Source organism: Mauremys mutica, chromosome 10 (genome assembly GCF_020497125.1).
Source record: "Mauremys mutica isolate MM-2020 ecotype Southern chromosome 10, ASM2049712v1, whole genome shotgun sequence".
Lineage (NCBI taxonomy): Eukaryota > Metazoa > Chordata > Testudines > Geoemydidae > Mauremys > Mauremys mutica.
Genome location: NC_059081.1, coordinates 19,702,417 through 19,723,334, shown reverse-complemented (window position 1 = coordinate 19,723,334; position 20,918 = coordinate 19,702,417). Strand labels below are relative to the sequence as shown.

The following is a 20,918-nucleotide window of genomic DNA, read 5'->3' as shown; positions in this document are numbered from 1 at the left end:
GTACATGCAAGGTTGAGGAACTGATTGAGAGCTGAAAGTCAAAAAAGCTCGTTTTCCTCTTCTAATCTACGAATAAAAAACTAGGTCTGAGGAAGAGATCTACTAGTTCTAAAATCCTGAAGGACATGGTGACCAGAACAATCAGATCACAATTGTCCCTTCTGGCCTTACAGTCTATGAGTTCAATTCAATAACTACAGAAAATACTCCCTTTGTTTAATAAATCAGTTAGTTTTAAATGCAAAATGTATTTTAATAAATGTTTAATTGTCTATCCAACACACTTAAAATAGTTATTTAACTAAAAGATTTTAAAATGCTGTTTTTGTGCATTTCAATGAATTTTCATCCAAAGAAAGCTGGCACCATTCACCATTTAATGTAATAAAAAAATGTAAACATCAAGAATCTAAATGAGTGTATGTCAAGCTATAAAATTGCCTAAATAAGTTTGTATAAATATCATATATCCTCCTGGTTAGCAAAACGTACCGAGTTTAGTGTAAGCTATATTTAGTTGAAAGTCAACCATGTTTTAATGGATATCAACCAATGAAACTCACCCTCTTTTAGGGAAATACAAAAAAAGTATAGATGAAAAAATAAGATTAAAGACATTTAAATCAAGGTTTCCCGCTTGCTGATTTAAATAGTTTAAATCAATGGTGTTATTTACTTTGATTAGAGTCAATCCACTCAACTTTAAGGCACCTTGGGGCATGTTTTTGATTCTTCTTGACCAACATCTCAAAACACAACATTGTAAAACTTCAATCACAAAATAACTTACAGAAAGAGGAAAACAAAACAAAGGGTGTTCAAATTCAATATCTCTAGAATCAGCCTAGCAATAACCTCCAACTTCATGGGTTAAAATTAGAAAACTAGCTATATAAAATCAGCAACCAAAATTAAACTGAAAACACAGCAGTTTGTTAGGGGTTTACAATACCAGAGAAGTGAAGCAACATGAAAATAGTTACTACACTAGAATTTAAAAAATTAAAAGATCAGTTCTTTATCCATTCTACACACAACTTTCTTCACGTCCAGGAGAACTGTGGACACGGCTCTGCATCTTTAGTCAACATAATGGATGCCTAGAGCTTGGATAGCCATCCTTTTGTGTTGTATTTAAGTCTAAATAAAAATAAAGCAGCTCCAGATTCAGGAGCCAATAGGAACCTAAATAAAATAATGGAAAGGCAATGAAAACAAGATTCAAGAGTACAGGTATTTGACCATAGGGCCCAAAAAGTGTGTCAGCTGTGGACTCTAAACTTAAGAGTTGCCACTACAAAAACTGCAAGGGGTGAAGTTTGCTTATTTCTGATTTTCAAACTAGAGTAAACAACCCAAAACACTGGTTTCAGGATTTCTTGCTTGTCAGTGTTTAAAATAAAAAATGAGTGAAAAGTAATAGCTCTCTCACAACATATGATCCCTCTTCACTTCTTATTTCAGGGTTTCTCAAACAGGGGTTTACCTGCCCTGTCCGCAGGCCCGGCCGATCGCGGCTCCCACTGGCCGCGGATCGCTGCTCTGGGCCAATGGGAGTTGCTGGAAGCGGCGGCCAGTAAGTCCCTCAGCCCGCGCCACTTCCAGTAGCTCCCAATGGCCTGGGGCAGGTAAACAAACCAGCCCGCCAGGGGCCCCCCATATTATTTGAAATTGACATATCTATTAGACATCATGAACTACATCTTTAATTAATTGCATGAATGGATAGGGAGATTGTATTAAACTAAATAAAGGATGTTTTCCTGTCAACACATTCAGGAGTAAATTAGAAGGGTTAAAGGGATGGAATATGTTGTTTCCACCTATGGTAGATGGGAGAGGAAGAACTAGCTCTGGCAGGCATATAATTTGCATATTATAATGTTATCCCAAGGCACATCTGTACAGAGTTCTATGTTGCATTATTTGGGGCCTGTGTTCTGTTTTTGAAAATTATTTAGTTAATGCACACCGGTGTAGTTATGTAAGTGGAGAAATTACAGGAGGTATAGCCTGAGGAGTCTGTGTCATCCTGAGACAGAAAACAATAAGGACCCAAATGTTCAAGGAAGCCCAGTGCTCTGAATTTCCCACCCAGAGATCTGCCAATCTGTGCAGGCATCATTTTGAGTGTCTGAACATTTAAACAGTTAACTGCATTGCTGCACAGTCTCATCATATTTGGTGTTTTTCTTAAGCACTCCAGCTCCTAGAATCATGAGAAAAATTTGAAAACATGAAACCAAAGGCTCAAAAACAAGAAGGCATATATACAAAGAACCCCCTTTTTTTTCGTTTTTAATCTCATGATCTTTTGGGGACCTTGCTCATGATTTCTGAAAGCTTGGGACTGACTATACTGCAACTGGGAAGAAGTAGACCAAAGTTTATAGTTTTTTTACACACGTGTAAAGAGATGCCAATAAAAAGTATTTCAACTTAACGTAATTAATATGGAAATCAGCCTGCAAATGTCAGCATATGATCAACAATAAGTAAATAAATCCACTATAAAAAGAGGCAAAATTAGGGTAACATAAAACAGAACCCACTATAAGAGCCAGAAAACAGAATAAAGATTGAATCTGAAATGACTATGGTTAGCAATTTACAAGATTAGCTCAATGTTCATAGAGGTACAAAATATGAAATAAGCTTTTTTTTTATATTGATGAAGATCATATGAGGATCTTAAACATTAGATACTTTAAAGTTTGCCTCAATGTTAAATTCACTATTTTAAAAGTAAAAGTAAGTTAATTTCAGAGTTTCATTTCATGGGGATTTCCTTAAAAGCCTGCATTACACCATTTGTAATTCTACTTACCCATTGCTTTTGTTTCTTCTCTTTTAGCATTCAGAAGAGAAAATTTGAATTTTGCTCTGACTTCACTTTTTGGACAACTGACTAAAAGCAAATATAATGACAAGTAGTCTTTGCTTTCATCATCTAAACCCTTTGGGTTTACTCTCAGGCACCTGAAAAAATGTAAAGGATTACATTTTAAATTGGACAGAATAAATTTTGAAACATTTTGATAATACATCATGATGATGTACACCAACAAGTTAATGTTGTCCTTGTATTTCCCTTTCCCTCTATGATTGCTGTAACCATGACTTATCTGAAAAACACTAGATACTTAGTATTATAAGCCTTTCAGAAACTTCTCTTGATTCAGTGTGTAATATGTTACTTAACTTTTCAACCCCTTAAGTTAAAGAGATCACAAGCAACTGAAAAAAATAAGAGATCTTACCACTTCATTTTGTCATTTGGCCCTGATGAAAATGTAGAACTCTTTAAAACTTCACCCATTTCTTCTCGGCAAAAACTGAAGTTATTAATGGTCCACATGTAGGAAAATTTTACTACTTTAACCTGAACAAAAGATGTAGAAAATTACTTCAATTTGATTCTTCAGTTTTTAACTCACTTGTCATATAGATAACTGCAACCAATGAGAACTAGTTGAATTGTCAGCACTGTTCAAATTATTATAAGAAAAACATTTGTCTAGACTGATCTTGTGAAAAGAAAAACCCAATTGCTGAAGTCTGTATACGTTACCTGTGTGTAACACCAGCTTTCGGCCACAGGTCCACTGGACATCTCTCCAGGTGGTGGAGGGGTTGGGACTCTCGACATTGCCACCTGTATTGCTGATTTACAGTATCAAGGCAGCAGTCCACGCTTCAGCAATTTTCCTACAAAAAATAAGATTACTATATTTAATAAAATGGAGCGACCAAAGAATAGTTTAATTGGGGGGAGGGGGGGATAAGCCTATTACTACATTTTGGTACCCTGGCTATTGTTTTAACTGTGTAGTTTTGAAATTCCATTAAGGTAAATTACTGAAAATATCAAAAGCAACATCTAGCAGAGAAGGCAACAGTTTGTGTCTAAATCTACACTAGCTAGGTCCCATACACTCATTGAGAAGCACATTTTACCCAAAGATCTGCAAGCTGGATCCCACTGTGATATTTAGTCTTAGAACAGTACAGACAACCTATATATCGTAGATCAAAAATAATTGTGCTATTCAAACATTACCATCACCATTACTACCTTGACCCCTGTAGTCATATTATAAGCCTGGTGGACTGGGTCTTTTTGTTTGTAAATACATTAATAATGATAAAGTGAATTGAAAATGCCTGTGGGGCCACAAATTGTGGCTGAAAGGGATGCTGGTCATCTAGGGCCACAAGAGAGTCAAATGGTACAGGGATCCTTAGAAGAAAAAGTAAAGAGTAGTATTTTCTTCATACTTCTATTAAGTAGAATTAAGGACGGCATAAACTCTTCTTCTTTTTTTTAAAACGAAGTAGTCATATTACTGGCAATAAGCCATGAGTACATCTGTATGCAACTGCCACAATTATTATGTAGTTGGGAGCTCATTTAAGTGCCTCCAAGGCATAGCCTAAAATGTTCTTGCTGTGGTTTACTCTTACATCTCAGTATCCTGTTTTCTCCAACATACTAGAAGTTGAGACAAACTGGAGTTTTGTAAAGCATGTTCCTACAATAAAATATTTTAGAAAAATTTTCTCAGTATGTGAAGCCTCTTTTAACCAAAGTCCCTAACTATCACTGAAACTAGAACGTGACCACCATACTACAGGTGTGATAACCACAAGCAGTTTTGTTTCTCTAAATACCAAAATTATTTAACTAAATACAACAAACATTTAATATACAAGACTTCACATTTTCTGATAAAGGGACTTAAATAAGTTTACCATATTTTCCCCAGTATTTTATGAGTCATGATAAATATGGATTTTTGCCTAATTTCAAGTATATTTTATCAATTTTGTCCCAAAGTCAATTTTTTTTTAGTTTCAGTATGGTTTATATATAAAGCAACATGGCTAACTCTTAACAGAAAAAACGTACATATTTGTATTAAAATGGTAATGACTGACTACAATCCAGATTAAGTTCTGAAATCTTATTTTACTCATGTTTGAGTTTAACAAGTAACTAAACACACCTATATTTGACAATTATTGCACTGAATAAGGAGAAAGCACAGTCTTGCAGATGGTACTGAAACAGGAAAAAAAAAGTATGAAATTTTCTATAAGTGAAAAAACCAACACCAACATAGTTCTGCCTGCTTCCCTACTAAGTTTTAGTATTGCCAATCCTTTCAACCAAATTAAAAACACAAATTTGATTAGTTGTGCCATTTGGTTAAAAATACACAAAGAACATTTTTCCCCCCTTCTTCCTCCCTCCCCCAGGTCTGTCACCTTCTCTTTCTTCTTCCTACAGCTGTCTTCCTACAACTAAGCTTGAATGTTCTCCCCCAAGCCTCAAAGATACTGGGCTTACTGTATCTCCTCACTGGTTTCTCGAAGAAGGTACTGGTCTGGAATTCAGAATGAAGTCTGCAGGAACTAAACCCCTCTCTACTACATGGGAGTCAAAAGCCAGAGGGCTCTGCATTTCCCCAACAAGACTCAGCCTGGGATATCATAGAGAACCCCAGCAGTTCTGTTACAGAGATGGACTAGGAGGAGGGAGCTGGGCCAAAAGGCCCCTTACCACACTCTAGGGTGGTGGCAGTTATCCATGCTGTATGTACTGTCCTCCATTGGCAGCCTGAGGGGAGGCAGCGACTGACCAGTCAAGAGAGCCTCCCAACAGCAGCCATGCTATGGACTTATTATAAGCATGACCCTCCCATAGGCACACTGGCAGCACTCCCTTTATGGTGATGAGGAGAAGGAGCTGCTTGCCCCGGGAGCCAGTTTTCCCCAGTCCTGCCCAAGAGCTAAGAACTGGGTGATCCGACTCAGACTGGGCTGTGAGCATAGAGCAGGCTGAGCTCCAGGAGAGAGAGATTTCTTTTTGCCTCTGGCCTTTTCCAGCCTAGCTTGTTCCCTGAAGGGGCACCAGCTGCTGGAAATGCCTGAAAAGGGGATGCAGTGCTGAGGAGACAATCTTCTTTAAATACAAATGCTATCGTTGGGCACAGCTAGGAATTAGATGGACAAATGTTGCCCCAAATTGTTAGAAATTTGAACAAAATTAGGAATTTCCTCTCAAAAATTCTGCAGCAGCAAGGTCTGGCTAGATAACCACGGTAGGCAGGTAAGACTGGAGGGAATTCAGGGAACAGGACATTCCTCTCTCGCCAGCGGCAGATAGATTTGTCTCTGTCCTCAAGCTGAAATCAGGCTGATGCACCCACTGTAACAGATCTGTGGACCTTTGAATGACAAAGATATTTCCTTCTTCTCAGCCTCAGCAATTTTCCTTAGCTGTGTTCTCTGCCAAATACTGGTCAAATATTTATTCTGCTTCTAGTAGCCAGAAATTTTTCTTGCCCTGTGTGTGGGGAATGTGGTGGTAGAATCTTCATCCCCTTCACATTCCCCTAAAACCCCTGGCCTTGGTTTAATTTTCTTGGCCACTAGTGCCATCAACAGAAGCCCCCCATCCCATCCCACCCTCATAATCCTTTGCAGCACAGACAATGCAGCTTCCCTATGTAATCCTCTATAGGAAACTGGAGTCCCAGTATAATGGGGGGGGGGGGGAGAATATCTTCCACGAACACTCCTGGAATTTAAGATTCCAGGAAACATGCCAGCACCAAGAGAGGAAAGTCAGAAAGTGCATCACATCCATATTCTTTTATCCAAAGTAACTAGCTTCCTCCCTGCATCAGTCTTGGCTCAACAGTTTTAACCTCAAAAGCAGCTAAAAGTAAATGCTGCCGTGCTTTTCTGCAGCAGCATAATCTTCACCTCCCTATCACAAAGCCAGACTTTGTTAGCTTTTTCCAAATCAATGTGTTAATGAGATTTTTTTTAAGGTGTACATGCAGCATACAATCTCAATTTTATTGCAGAACATTTTTACTTGGGTTTTAATGTGCTGCTGGTTGTAGTTCAGCTATCAGAGGATCATCTATGTCTGTCACTCATTTTAGATACTTTTTAACTCTCAAAACAAACCTAGTTAGCATTTATAAGAGTCTAAAACCTGAAGTATCAGATGTTAAGTACCTTAAAATGCGCCACAGCACACGTGAAATCTTTATGGAAAAGAGTTTTATTATACATCGTTCTAAATGAGATTACATGCTAGGCCTTTAAAATTGTATTGCAATAATATAACATTTTAAATTAGATGTATGGATACCTATTTAAATAATGGGTCTCCAATAATTTATCCTTTAACTATTCAGATCGTACTCCACTCCTAAGCACATAATAAAGCTTACTGAATACCTATGATTTGAAGTTTACTTATATTTTCCTCCCCAAAAGTTAAGCAGTGAAATAGGAAGTCTGTTGAGGACCAGTGTTTCAACTTACCCACACCTGTTATCCTGTAAGATCTGTTCCAACAGACACTCAGTGCAAAATAATGTAGTCAATGAAAACTTGCTCTATTCTAAACAGACTTTGAAGCATTTGGTATCTGACCATTCCATCTTAAAGAAAAATACTTCAGTTAAAGAAAATATACTTGTATTCATAGCGCCATTTTGCAAGGTAGACTGCTAATGCTCACTTCACTATCTTTGATACCCTTTTCCCCACCAAAGTTTCTTTAGTGGCATGCAAACTTCCATGTTCTCTCATTCCACCACCATACAATTAAAACTGTACTACTGGAAATTCTTACGTCTTCTGTAGTAAATGAATGAACAGACTGTGGAACACAAATCTGTGTTATAGGTTATAAAGAGCTTCTGGTCTGAAACCACTTGGTTGTCTCTCTCACCTATCAATTCAACTAATATGTTAATTGCTTTTAGCTCTTAATATTGACCTTAAGTATAGTGCTTTCATACTTTATCTGTAGGAATAGTACAGTGAGAATAAATCTCTTTTTTTAAAAATCTAGAAAAACCAATACAGAAAAGATTAGATAAATATTTAGCCAAAGGAAATAGTGCCACTTTCCCAGACACTTTGAATGACTGCGGATTTAAATCAAAGCTATTTAAATCACCAGTTTTAATTATGACTAAAAGTAGCAAGCAGGAAAGCATGATTTTAATCTTTGATTTTAATTGAGTTTTGCATTTGTATTTTTTAGTTATTTTCCTCAAGAAAGGTATATTCTCATTGCTTGGTAAGCATTAAAATATCCGATTTGCACATACACTGCCTTAACACTAAATTTGGTGCTTCTTCTTGCTAACCAGGAGGATATACTATATCAATACACATTTCTTTAAGCAATTATATAGCTTAACTATTTACTAGATGGCAATTTTTTTACTTCTGATTAGTGTCAAACTCTGTTTGGATGGAAATTCAAATTAAAAATGCACAATTCTTTTTATTAAATAAATGTGCTAGATATGGAAGAAAAGTTTATCAAAGTATGTTTTGCATTTAAAACTAAATAATTTATTAAACAAAGGAAATGTATAATTAGTTAATTGAACTGACTTTCTGCTCATTATTCCCTCAAGATTTTGGAACAAGTACACCGCATCCTCTTGCGCCTAGTTTTTATTCAGATTGGAAGACTCAAACAAACTTTCCTGCTTTTTCAGCTACTAATTGGTTTCTTAATTTTGAATGAAACGAAGTAATAAAATAAACAGAAATGAAGAAAATATTCTCTTCTGTACCTGCAGAAGAAGCTAATGCAATCAAAATCTGGTTTAGCAGTTGAAACAACTCCACTTTCAGGTGCTTAAGCTCCAGACTTCCACCAGTTCAGTGGTCTGACTTTCTTTAAAACTTGGCAGTAAACATGTACTGCTTAATTTTTTTGTTAAATGTAATTTAAATGACTAATAGATAATACATTAAGTCTTAACATAGGTCAGCTTTTACAAATTTAATTTTAAGTAGTTTTTTTTTAAAATGAACCTGGTTTTAGTTTAAATCAAAAATATTCAACTTAAACAAAAACAGTATTTTTTTATTTAAAAAAAATTGGTTTTTATCCACGCTGATTTGAATACATAGACAACCGTCAACTAATAACCAGAGTGATTCTTCTTTACATTAGCCTGGAAGCCTACCAAAATACAATAGCAGCAGTAACTTGGCAAGAGAAATTACCTAAAATACTGTAATATGCAATATTGTCTTTAGTCAACTGATCCTCCAAGATAAGAGTCTTTAGATCTTACTGCAACTGGTAGTAATGTTACTAAGAAAATATTAAGGAAAAGACTAATATAATTAAAGTATTGGCAACAGATATTAACTGTGTATTTTACGTGTTTCAGTTGTCATAATATTTTTGTGCATTTAGATGCACTAAACATGCTTCAACTATCATCCTAAAGAAGTTTGACAAGCAAGGTAATCTTTTGTAGTTTAGACCTACCCAAATTTTGTCTTTGACGGAAATTTTAAAAATGCAGACTACTTCTCAAAGGTCAACTAGTGTATATGAATCAACACCAGTAATTCCTGCTTTCATTTCTATTAAATTTCTAAATTCAGAAAGCAGATAAAGGCTCCAGTGTGCATGTTTAGATGGCTGAACATTTGATTTGTTAATCTGAAGTCAATACAATCCCCTCCCAAACAATAAAGTGAGTTTGCAAGCTGATTCAAATTAATGTGGTGTAGCTCCAGTGATACCATTCCAACCCCCATAACCAAAGCAGTTTTGCTGGATTTTAATTTATTACGGTTTCCTGTGATTGTAGTCAATATAATAATTTTTGTCATTTACTATTTGGGAGAAGGAAATATTAAGTTTTCAAATACCTGATCATTTAAAAACTCATTGGCTCCCAATTCTAGGTTAAAGCACAGTGCAAAACCCCAACTCGGGATGAAGGATGTATCACAGTATCAAACCAGCGCATAGCGAACTCAGAATATGGGGCATGCAAAACTGTCTTAAATGTCCTCTTTCCCTTAAGCACAATGGCATGCATGCAGGAGCAGTGTACCAGCTGTCAATAGATATAGGTCTCTTACACTAGGGCAATATACCTATGTCTGTTTAAGATGGGTTTAGCATCACTTTACCAGGGCAATCTTCTGCCTTCCCAAATCCTACAGATACACCTCTACCCCGATATAACACCACCCAATATAACACAAATTCGGATATAACGCGGTAAAGCAGTGCTCCGCAGGAGGGGGGACTACGCACTCCGGTGGATCAAAACAAGTTCGATATAACGTGGTAAGATTTTTTGGCTCCTGAGGACAGCATTATATCCAGGTAGAGGTGTAATTAAAAAAAAAATTCCTCAGTCATGAGAAGTCTTATTTACTAAGTTGTTCTGTCGAAATATTAGTCTTGTAAACTGACCATTTTGTTCTTTAAAATAATTAATAACATTTTATTGGAAAGAAAATCTGAATTTGAGGACAAGACAGTCAAAAAGCTAATTAAAAGGACCAATCTGTTACCCTTATTCAGACTTCTGTGTCTGTAAATAACGACACTGCATGATACAAATAATATAATCATTACATCTAATTATAAAGATTAAGTACACTTTTGTTCCAAATGTCAAACTGCATTCCCTGTATACCAAACTATGCTAGACTACATTTCCTACTGGAAGATGCACAGCATTTACTCAATATGTATTTGCAAAGTAAAGGCCATTCAATTTGCCAATCTGTTCATTTGTTCCTTAGAAGAGGATGTTGAAAGTAACAGGCAATTCTAAAAAACACATACAAAATAGTATTTACCTAATATTTACTAATTCTTATCAGACCAACTACTCTGGCACTGGTATCTAAGCACCTAATATATGCTAATTCAATTACTGTACTTCAACTACTAGACTTTTTTTTGTTAGATGTTACTTTTACATGCAGTTAGAAATATTCTGTGGCCAAATATATCTTTAAATTAGATGTTTATACCTTAAAAATATTAGAAATATAAAGTCTTGCTTTATTTTTTGGAGGACTTGTTGGATAACTTGTATGAGGAGCAAGAGTGTCAACTTCTTAAAAGGAGATTCTCTCTTAAGCGCTTTTAAACAGATGCTGACAAGGACAATTTTCTAGTCTCTGTTTCTACATCACTCGAGTCCCACTCTCTCTCTTACCTACCTTTGCCTCCTTTCCATCACTGTAGTTTCTTTTTTAGCAGATTTAGAGCTACATACTCCATACCACACTGAACACCCAGATGTGTCCAATGACCCAGATCCTGATCAGAGCACCCACTGAAGCAGCACGAAATTGACAAGATGGTTCACTTTCACTTCTGCTCTAAAATCAAAGCAACAGAGCATGAGTTCTCTTAAATTTCTATGCACTTTAACTGTAAAACTGCTTTAGTCAAAGACCCAGGTTATCCAGCAAAAATGTACAACAGCCTAATCTTCAATTTGTTGGTCTTACAAGCAATATGACTCTTCATCTAAGTCACCTATCCTAGCTGCCTCTTGTCCGAGAAATAGGATTTTTTCAAGTCTGTACTACCCTTGGTGTAGTCAAGTAGGGGAAAGAAAAAGTTCACATCAAGTATTTGTATCTTTGGAAAACTGCCATTTCTGGACATTTAATTAATCAAAAGGGTTACCAGAAACTGAAGATTCTTCCCACTGGAATCAGAAATACTTATAGGAGTTTTAAAACCACCCCACAACTACATTTACCCTCCCGTTCAAACCAAGAGTTAACAGTCATTATTTTAGTAACACTGGATGTGTATTATACCCATTAATACAAGAAGCTTTAAGCATGTGAGTTTACTGTAATAATTCTAATATTCCATTTCTAATCCAGTATATTTCTAGCCTTAATATGAAGTTAGATTAAAAACAACAGAACTGTTAATAGCGATGTAGTTCATTACAACTGGCTGATCATAAGTTTCCCATTTTATAAAATGTCATCTTCTCCATGTCTCTCTTTGATGCTACTAGTAAAACAAACATGAACTTACATTCTGGGAGGGTTAAAACTCACAATAACTCAGTTTTATGTTCCAAAACATGCATTGGAGAATGAGGTCATCTATCCACTGAAGTCAATGACAATGAAAAGTGGGGAGGAGTCAGAAAAAATTTCTTAGTTCTAAATAAATTATACTATAGCTATACTGAGGGATTGCTAGAGGACAGGGAAACACCACTTTCCTCCAACCATGTATGCATTTCAAATAAAGATTGGAAACCCAATATCCTAGTTACCTTAATCCATCTTATCAGTTCTTATTTTCCAATTATCATTTGTGCTCTCCTCTGAATTTTCTCTATTTTTTGTTATTTTTGAGGTGCTCAAAACTAGATGCTGTACTTAGTGAATTTCCCCTCAGTTGCTGCAAAAAGTATAGTAGTATCCTTTCACATATCTTGGTTCACATATATTCCTATTAGCAAAACTCAGAATTATCCTTGCATCAATTATTTCATAACATGATGGATACAAATTTGATTAAAAATCAGTTTTATTTAAATTCAATATAGAAAAATACATCAATTTAAAATTAAATTTGAAATTGACAGCCTATGTTAAGGTCTAAGCTTATTATAATCATTTAAATGAAATACAAACAATATTAAGCAGTACATGTCCACTGCCAATTTTTAAAGAAAGTCATTGAACTGGTGGAAGTCAGTGGCTATGCACTGGGAACCAGAGTTTGCTGAAGTGCTAAACCAGCTTCTGACTGCAGTAGCATCTTCCTCAGTTCAGTTTATTCAATTAGTTCAGTTCAATGGCCAGTTCATTCACAATTAAGAAACCAATTGGAGCTGAAAAAGTAGAAAAGTTTGTTTTCCTCTTCCAAAAATAAATAAAAACTAGGTGTGAACATGTACGAGGATGAGGTCTACCAGTTCTAAAATTCTCAAGGAATGATGATCAGAAACAACTAATTCAATTTGCTAATTAGGTACTTCCTTTGTTTAATAAGTTACTTAGTTTTAAATGCAGAACATGTTCCGATAAACTTTTCTTATGTTTCCAGTACATTGAAGAGTACTATTTAATAAAACTAAAATACTGTTTTTGTGCATTTTAATTATATTTGGATTTCCATCCAAACAGAGCCTGACACAAATCACAAGAAATTAATCTAGTAAATAAAATTCATCATTCACATTTTCTAACATAATAAAGAAAAGAAAGAAAATAAAGAGTGTTTCCCTAATTTGGAGGTTTGGGAAGGGCTCTGGATTGTCCTCTCTGGAGACAGTAGTCCTATTTTGCCACAGAAAAGATACAACAGGCAGTGCTAGCATAATCTTCCTCATGCTGTTCTACCAATGTTTCGCAACTCTGAGAGTTCACATGAAATGGTACCATCTAACCTCAGTGACCAATAGTTTGTGCCAGCCTAGGAAAATTCTACTAAATTGGTTAATGTATTTTTCCTCCCCTCAACATCAAACATGGCAAACAGTGAGCAAATAAATTTGTGCACCTAGGCTGGTACATTTTCACAACAGTTTTGCAAGGCTGATTTAACCTATAGCTGAATCTATGCCTGTTCTATAATTAGCTTCTCTGCCAAGAGAGCCAACCAGAGTACCTCTCAGTGCCAAATGTGACTTTCCCTTATACACTAGGAAATTGAGAGAAACCCCTCAGAGGTAACATCCTGGTTCCAGAAATCAGGTTTATACAAACACGAAGTAGCAGATCATGATGGAACAGCATTCACTCCCAGCGCCACCCATCAAGTTTGGGATGTCAAGTGGAGAGCTAGACCCTGGATCATTCACCCTGTCACCAGTAGTGGACCTATTTGCATCCAGGATCCAGCAAAGGATCCAGAAGGCACCTAACACTCAAGCAGCGGGTAGTGAACGATCTATTGGGGATCGATGTATCGTGTCTCATCTAGACACGATACACCAGGGCGAGGCGGAAGCAGAGTCGACGGGGGAGTGGCGGCCGTCGATCTCGCGCCGCAAGGACACAAAGTAAGTCAATCTAAGATATGTTGACCTGTGTAGACCAGGCCTCAGTTATGCCTCAACAGGAAATATCTGCTCCCAAGGTATAAATTATACAACCAAGCCCAGAATAATTAAACTAGCTACAAAATATTTCAGGGGCATCAATTAAAATAGTTATTCATAAGGCTGTAAGAAAATCGTGGGCCATAAGTTTGTTGCAGAAACCGCAACTTTTAACACACACTGCAACTCTTAAGGCACACTCCTTAACGGTATGTGTGCCAAGACCTATAGTAGGATCTATATTTCCTTTTGTGCTCCAAGGTATCCTTTGATTTTTTTTTATTTGCTTAATTTAAAAGTGCTATCTACAGACTCAAAAGAGAGCCTACCTGACAGGATATTTAGAAGTACCTAGTATCTGATTGCCTATGGATTGGCTTTCCAAGGCCTTAGGCAGGTGGAGTTGGTGTTGCCACACAGAATTAAGTATTACACACTAATCATACTGTAAAATCTCAGGCTTGTTGGGGTTGGAGCATTTCCCACAACAGCCACTGTTATGAAAATCTTGCTTTAAAAAATGTCTGCTAGTCCAGAGGATCTTTTGATTTTGAATGGCACTAAGTGGGCACTAAGGAGTCTGACCATGCATGCATGGCATTAGCACCAGACATACAGGCAGCATGTCTACTAAAGGCTGCCGATGTAGCTTCATTTTCTTTTTCTTTATTGTCATTATTTTAAATGAGACTTTTGGGAGTATCAGTCAGGACAAGTTTACTTGTGGGTGGACTAACTCCTTTTCCAAGGGCTCCTCTGGAGGAATACAGAGTCTGCAAAGTACTCCTGAGAATGGTTTCAACACAACCTGCCTTTAAAAAAATTAAAATAATAATAAAAAATATAGTTTAAGGTTCCTCCTCCTCCATGAGCTCTGGCTCCAAGAAATATCTTTGCTCGCAGGAAGATGAATATGAAAAACATTCTTTGTGCTCCCTGGGCCCCTTCTTGTCCCTCTTAGAGCCTGTACACTGGAAGGATTTATATTATGTTACTTTTGTTTTACCCAGGGCGGGGGGATTAAGCCTTAGAAATCTTCCTCTGTGGAGGAGTGGCCCCTACAGTCAGAATCTGTAGTGTCCTTCCTTGATGCCTTTGATTTTCTTTCCCAAGTTCTCCGATTTATTGGGCCGGGGGGGTTCACTCTTCAGGACTCCCTAAGTTGCCTTGATTTTTACATATGTTCCCTAACCTCCTGCTCAAGGGAAGGGCAGGAACACGAAACAGCCCTTTTGTTTCATATTATCTCTCAGTGAGAAAGGCAGAGTTACGTAAGAGTGGCATGAGAAATGGAGCCCCTTATTCCTTACTTATTATTCCATGCGTGGGCTGCTCTCCACCTCATCCCTCCAAAGCTGGCTGTTTGGAAGAGAGTGAGAAAGCAGTGGTTGTATGGTCAATGGATGGTTTGAGGCTCTGGTTAGCACAGCAGGAGTAACATAGCTGATCCACACCAAGTTGGATCCAGTTAGCCCAGACAATTTTGTGTTCTGTTCTGCCAGCTTCTTTATTTCTCTGGTTGTCTGATTTTTTTTTTTGTGTCCCAGATCTCTAAGTGGCCCCTTCAAGGATTGAACTCACAACCCTGAGTTTAGCAGGCCAATGCTCAAACCACTGAGCTATCCCTCCCCCGATATGGCCTTACCAAAGAAGCCTTCACAGATAGACCGCACTAGAATCTGCTACAGCCAGCTACCTCAATATCAGAAGAGGTGTTTCCAGCAAGCTTGCTATAGACCCACTGAGGCTAAACAGTCCAGTGATGCTTATAATCAAATAAGTCAAACACTAAAAATAAAAAGGAGCTCTTTTTGGTTGTTTTGTCCTATTTTCTAATTGCTCTGAGCAGGAAGTCTTGTAAAGCCTCCCTGCAACTGTTGGAGGCAGAATGATCTGGTTGGGTCTTCACAGGAGTGACTACTGCCTTGATTGATAGATCTGGTTCTGCCTCCAAGGTTTTGCATGCTGGGGTAAGATCCATCATAATGAATCTGCAAGCTTTCCCTGCAAAGAAGAATGTCAATAGCATGGACAAAGACACACAGCATGGATCACTCCTAGAATGTCTCACGAACACCTCCCTGCCCACTGCGGATCATGTACTATCCCTGTGGCAACTAAAGAAAACTGCTTTAATAAAAAAAAATACAAGGAAGTGTTTAATGTAATTTAGTAGTTGGAAACCAAGAGGAGAGCCAACATCATGTGACCAGCCTGCTCTCTGCAGACCACAGTTTAAAACTGCTGTATTACAGTGTATTATTCTAAACACTTATAGATAAATCCAAATTACAGTTATCAGGTATCTGATAAAAGTATATTTGATGATGCAGCTATTTGAAATAACTGTTCCCTCACAAAATTCAGTTAACTGCAGTGAGTGCCTCATTACTTTGGGAGGTTGTTTCTTGCTGCAATTTTTGCTAGGATATGCTTCAATTTCTTACTAATCTTTAGACAGGTTCTTTGAATATTAACCTGATGCTGAATAAATAAGGATTGTATGATGTAGGTTAACATTTTATTGCAACTTTGCTTTAATAAAAAGATTTTTTTTAAAAACAACGCCCAAAATGTAATGTAGTACGCAAACTGAGGACAAGCCAGTACTGAGCAAGAATACAAGTTACCTTGCTTAAGTCACATGATAATCCTATTAACATAACCTGACATAACATTTGGCTCTTTGTAAAGCTATACTGCTAACTCATCAACTTTACTCACACTCTTCTGTAGTGTTACTAATGTAGTTTTCCTCCCACCTCTTATATTCATGCAGTTCTTGCAGAGAGAACTCATCTCAATTAGTTACAGCCCCCAGGAGCGAGAGGTGTCTTTAGTAAGAATGCAGTGTAATTGTCCATGAAATTAGTAGCCATTTAGAGTGTCCAATGCTTTGACTGATTCTTCAAATGTCTTTATTGACATTTTGTTTTTTAAATTTCAGCCATTTCTCCAATGTATTATTCAAAGTGTTTTTAAATTCTAACCTCCACAGCATTTGCAGTCTCTCCCAGCTATGAATCATCCACGTTTGATTACTATAAATACAGCCCCCTTGCCACTATTACTACTTTCTTTTCAAAAATCAGTGAAAAAAAGGTTTGTTAAATGTATGCATTCAGACAGATAGGAGAACCGGCTCTGAGACATTCTGCAGGAAGATGAAGGATATACAAGTTCTATAAACTGAATTCTGTCCATTCTACTTCAGTTATAACTATTATATGCCAAATTCGTCACAGCCCTAGTTGGGCTTCTCTTGCTGGCAGCCCACCAGAGGAAAGAAATCCCAGCCTCTGCTTTCATGGGTGTTTTAAGACTTCAAAGTCTGCACAGAGCCCAGGCTCAGGCACTGTCTCAGTTCTGGAGTCCTAGATGCACTGTCAGAGTGAGACCCTTCATCTAATTCTCCCTCCTGAGAACTGTTACCACATGGCTCACATGCTTAGCCCATGGAACCAGTATGGACTCCTCAGACTCATAACTTAAATATTCCCTTTCTTAGAATTCCATCCAAACGTGAGCGTTCTGATTGATCTCTTCAAAGAGCACATGGTAGGTGCAGAACACAACACACACAGAGTTTGCACAGGACTCAAATACAGCATTGACCTTTAATAATGAGAATCACATAGATCTATACAAGGAAAAAACCCAAACTTTACATACATTTCCCCTCTCTAGCTCATCCTTCCCTTAGAAGTGCTTGGGGGACCATATGTGCTCAACTAGACAAATTGTGTCTCCCCTTCACCATTGACTCACTCGGCTACTGCAGTTTCCTCATCTTAAGACAGTGGAAAAAAATGGCCAAAGAGAATATAAACAGAGTAGCCTCTTTATAACCTTCTAGTCAGTCTCCTCTGTCAGGTGACTCCCTGGTCAGCCAGAACAGGTAACCCCCCAGGTGATTTCATTGCTAGGTGACCTCTCCCCAGATAACAGTTCCTCTGTGAAGGGAAGGGATCAGCCTTTTTTCTAGAGTGCTTCCTTTTTTAATAGGACACCATCAAGGTTTAACAATCCTCTACTGTTATACCTTTGCCAGTACTCCGTTGGAATTTCAGTCCAACATGGAGGTAAAAGAACAGTAAAGACAACAGGCTGCATGCAGCTTCAAAGTGGAGTTTGCAACCTGGTCAAGATACATGTAGAGTTCATAATCTAACACAGAGTTCTTAAATTTTACAGATAGATTTGCCAAATCATTGTCATAGTAAATTTGCAATTTTATTTTGTAGAGATACATGCTTTTCTACAGTGAAAATAATAAACGATCGCTTTAGGTTACAATTAATCGTCAAACAAGCCAACTCCAGATTTTTTCAGAATTTATTTGTTTTTTTAAAAAACGGTGTGCCCTTATAAAAATCTTTAAAGCAATACAAAAATGGAATGTAAACTTAAATATAACTTTTGAACAGGGTGGATAAAAATTGAGGGGGGGTTAAAAGAAAATCAGATTTTTTTAAAAAATCTAAATCAGTTTAAGTTTGAATTAAATAGAGGTTTTTTAAAAAAAACGTATTGAAAATTAAATTTGAAATCGACTAATCCAAAAAAATTAAATAATACATATTTGATGTCAAGTTTTAAAGGAAGTCAAAACACTGAGCTGCTGGCAGGCAGTGGCTAAGTCTGGAACCAGAGTTTGTTGAAGTGCTAAACCTGTTTTAGATACCATTAGCCTTTTCTGCAGGTACAGAGAATATTTTCTTCATTTCAGTTTTCTCAACTATTTCAGTTCAATGACTAGTCCATTCAAAGTTAAGAAACTAAATGATTAAGCTGCAACCACACTGGAACACAGTCTTTAAACTTTTTAGGACAGAAAGAGTCTTTTTATTATATGTTTGCACAGTGCCTAGCACAACAGGGTCCTCGGCTTTGTCTCAACACAAAAGGAACAACTGGTGTACTGTCAACATCAAATGAGCAATCTGTCTGCTCTGACAGCTGTCCATGTGCAGAGCGACAATTTCTCTGCCTTGCCTGGCTCTTCAGTCCTCCCCATTACCCTAGAAATGTTCCCTAACCATGATTCCCCTCCTCCCATGCCCCAACTCTATAAATCTTCAGCTAACGGTGGTTCACCGGCTGAATCGCTAACTCTGGAAAGAAGACATACGAGAGAGGGCATGACCAAGAGGTAAACAGTGCAGTCTCAGCCAGAGATCCTCTGCAGAAAAGCAGAGAGTGAAGGGGATATGGTGGCAGTAGTTCAGAGAGAGGATTCTTAGCCTGTAAACTATGGGTACATCTACACTGGAAAAAACAAATGTGGCAATGAGTCTTAGAGTCTGGGTCAACTGATTCAGGCTTGTGCTACAGAGCTAAAAATAGTAGTCTAGACATTCCTGCTCAGGCTGGAGCCTGGGCAATGAAACCCAGAGAGGAGGGTGGGTCTCAGAGCTCTGGCTCCAGCACCAGCAGGAACACCTACACTGCTATTTTTCACCCCATAGCATGAGCCTGAATCAGTTGACCCAGGCTTGGAGACTCGCTGTGGCAGTAGATTTTTTATTTTGTTTTGTTTTTTGCAGCGTAGAATTTGCCAACTGAGGTAGCAATCTGATCTGTCAGAATTGACAGAGCCCCAGTTGTGTCAGCATGTTGCATAGTCAATTGAGCTGAGAGTTTATCTCTGTAAAAACATTGGGTTAAGTTGTATACCAGATGACAACCCACACCTCACATTGGTGTAGGGCAACCCAAGGATGGACGCAAGGGCAAATGTTATACCAGTTGATGGTGGAAACACTCAGTTGTTGATACTTCAGTATATATGATGCTATCAACTGAAGCACAATTAAATGAGTGCTCTAGTCTAGACAAAGAGCAGAAACCCAAAACTCTTGGCTTGATTTTAACAAAAAACATATTTAGCTCATTGTCAATGTCTGTTAAAAAGAATGCTTTTAAAAAATTTAACATGTTCTAACCCTTCACGAGCTCACAATTTACATTCCCTAGAACTAGCCACTCCCCACTTCAATCCCATAAGAAGTCCAACACCAAAAACAGGGAAGGACACACTGATTACCCTCAATGTATTTGAGGCAATACTTCTGTCAAGGTAACCAGAATTCAGTCTGTGTAGAGTACAACTGAAATCAACACAGCCTTGCCTCACCCTCTGGAAAAACAGCACAGGAAGGGAAGCTGTATTGATAAATTAAAATAAAGGTCAAATTATCAAACTGTGAATCTAGTTAACATACTTTACACCATGTTGCTTTGGTCCTGCAACAAAGTATTTTTACAAAAATGCAGAATGGTAGCTGTTCATTTTGACAGGAAAGTTTAAGAGGTAAGTCAATTTTTGAGAGCAATAAGCCAGTACTAGTGATGTAGATAAGTAACTTGATTCAATAAGCTCATAGATTTAATCTTTCTAGATCCTGTAGTAGCAATGAGTTTCTGAATCAGCAAAGAGAAATGCATTACACTCTATTAAGTTTCCTAAGCGACACATGCCTACACAAATCCAAAGAACACTGGCAGTCAGTTAAGAGATCACATAACAATTTACATAAATGATATCTTGTACATTTTTAGAAGCTAAAAAAACTGCGAAAGTTACAAACAAATGAAAATGACTCCTAAAAATAATATCTTCCATTGTTGTATGCAGTGTTATTGTAGCTGTGTCAGTCCCAGGATATTACCTCACCCACCTTGTGTCTCAAATATCTTTTATTGGACCAGCTTCTGTTGGTGACAGAGACAAGCTTTCAAGCTTACACAGAGCCTGAAGAGCTTGAAAAGCTTGTGTCTGTCACCAACAAAAGTGAGTCCAAAAAAAGATGTTACCTAACCCACCTTGTCCCTAAAACTGAGACATTTCTGCATTATATTAGGCACAGCTCCACACTCTGCTTATACGCACATGCAAGCACAGTACTAGAAAAATCTACTAAGGTACAGTGAGTAGTCATCTTCTCAGGATAAACAATTTCTACCGAATCCAGGCTTTCATTTAAAAAAAATTCTAGCCTTTATGGTGCAAACATTACC

General features: G+C 37.4%; 1 protein-coding gene across 5 annotated transcripts in view; it reads right to left on the bottom strand.

The window, feature by feature from the left end:
* Window positions 1–20,918, bottom strand: part of SPOPL (speckle type BTB/POZ protein like) — a 62,619-nt gene that overhangs the window by 25,055 nt on the left and 16,646 nt on the right. For 4 of the 5 annotated variants that reach the window (XM_045032953.1, XM_045032954.1, XM_045032955.1 and 1 more), the window contains exons 2-4: window positions 3,572–3,708; window positions 3,261–3,382; window positions 2,828–2,979 (exon numbers count right to left, since the gene is read on the bottom strand). In XM_045032953.1, the coding sequence (XP_044888888.1) occupies window positions 2,828–2,979; window positions 3,261–3,382; window positions 3,572–3,649 (352 nt within the window). In that variant the 5' untranslated portion in view covers window positions 3,650–3,708. Of the gene's footprint in view, window positions 1–2,827; window positions 2,980–3,260; window positions 3,383–3,571; window positions 3,709–11,034; window positions 11,197–20,918 lie in introns of all 5 variants that reach the window. The other variant, XM_045032952.1, reaches the window with a different exon arrangement.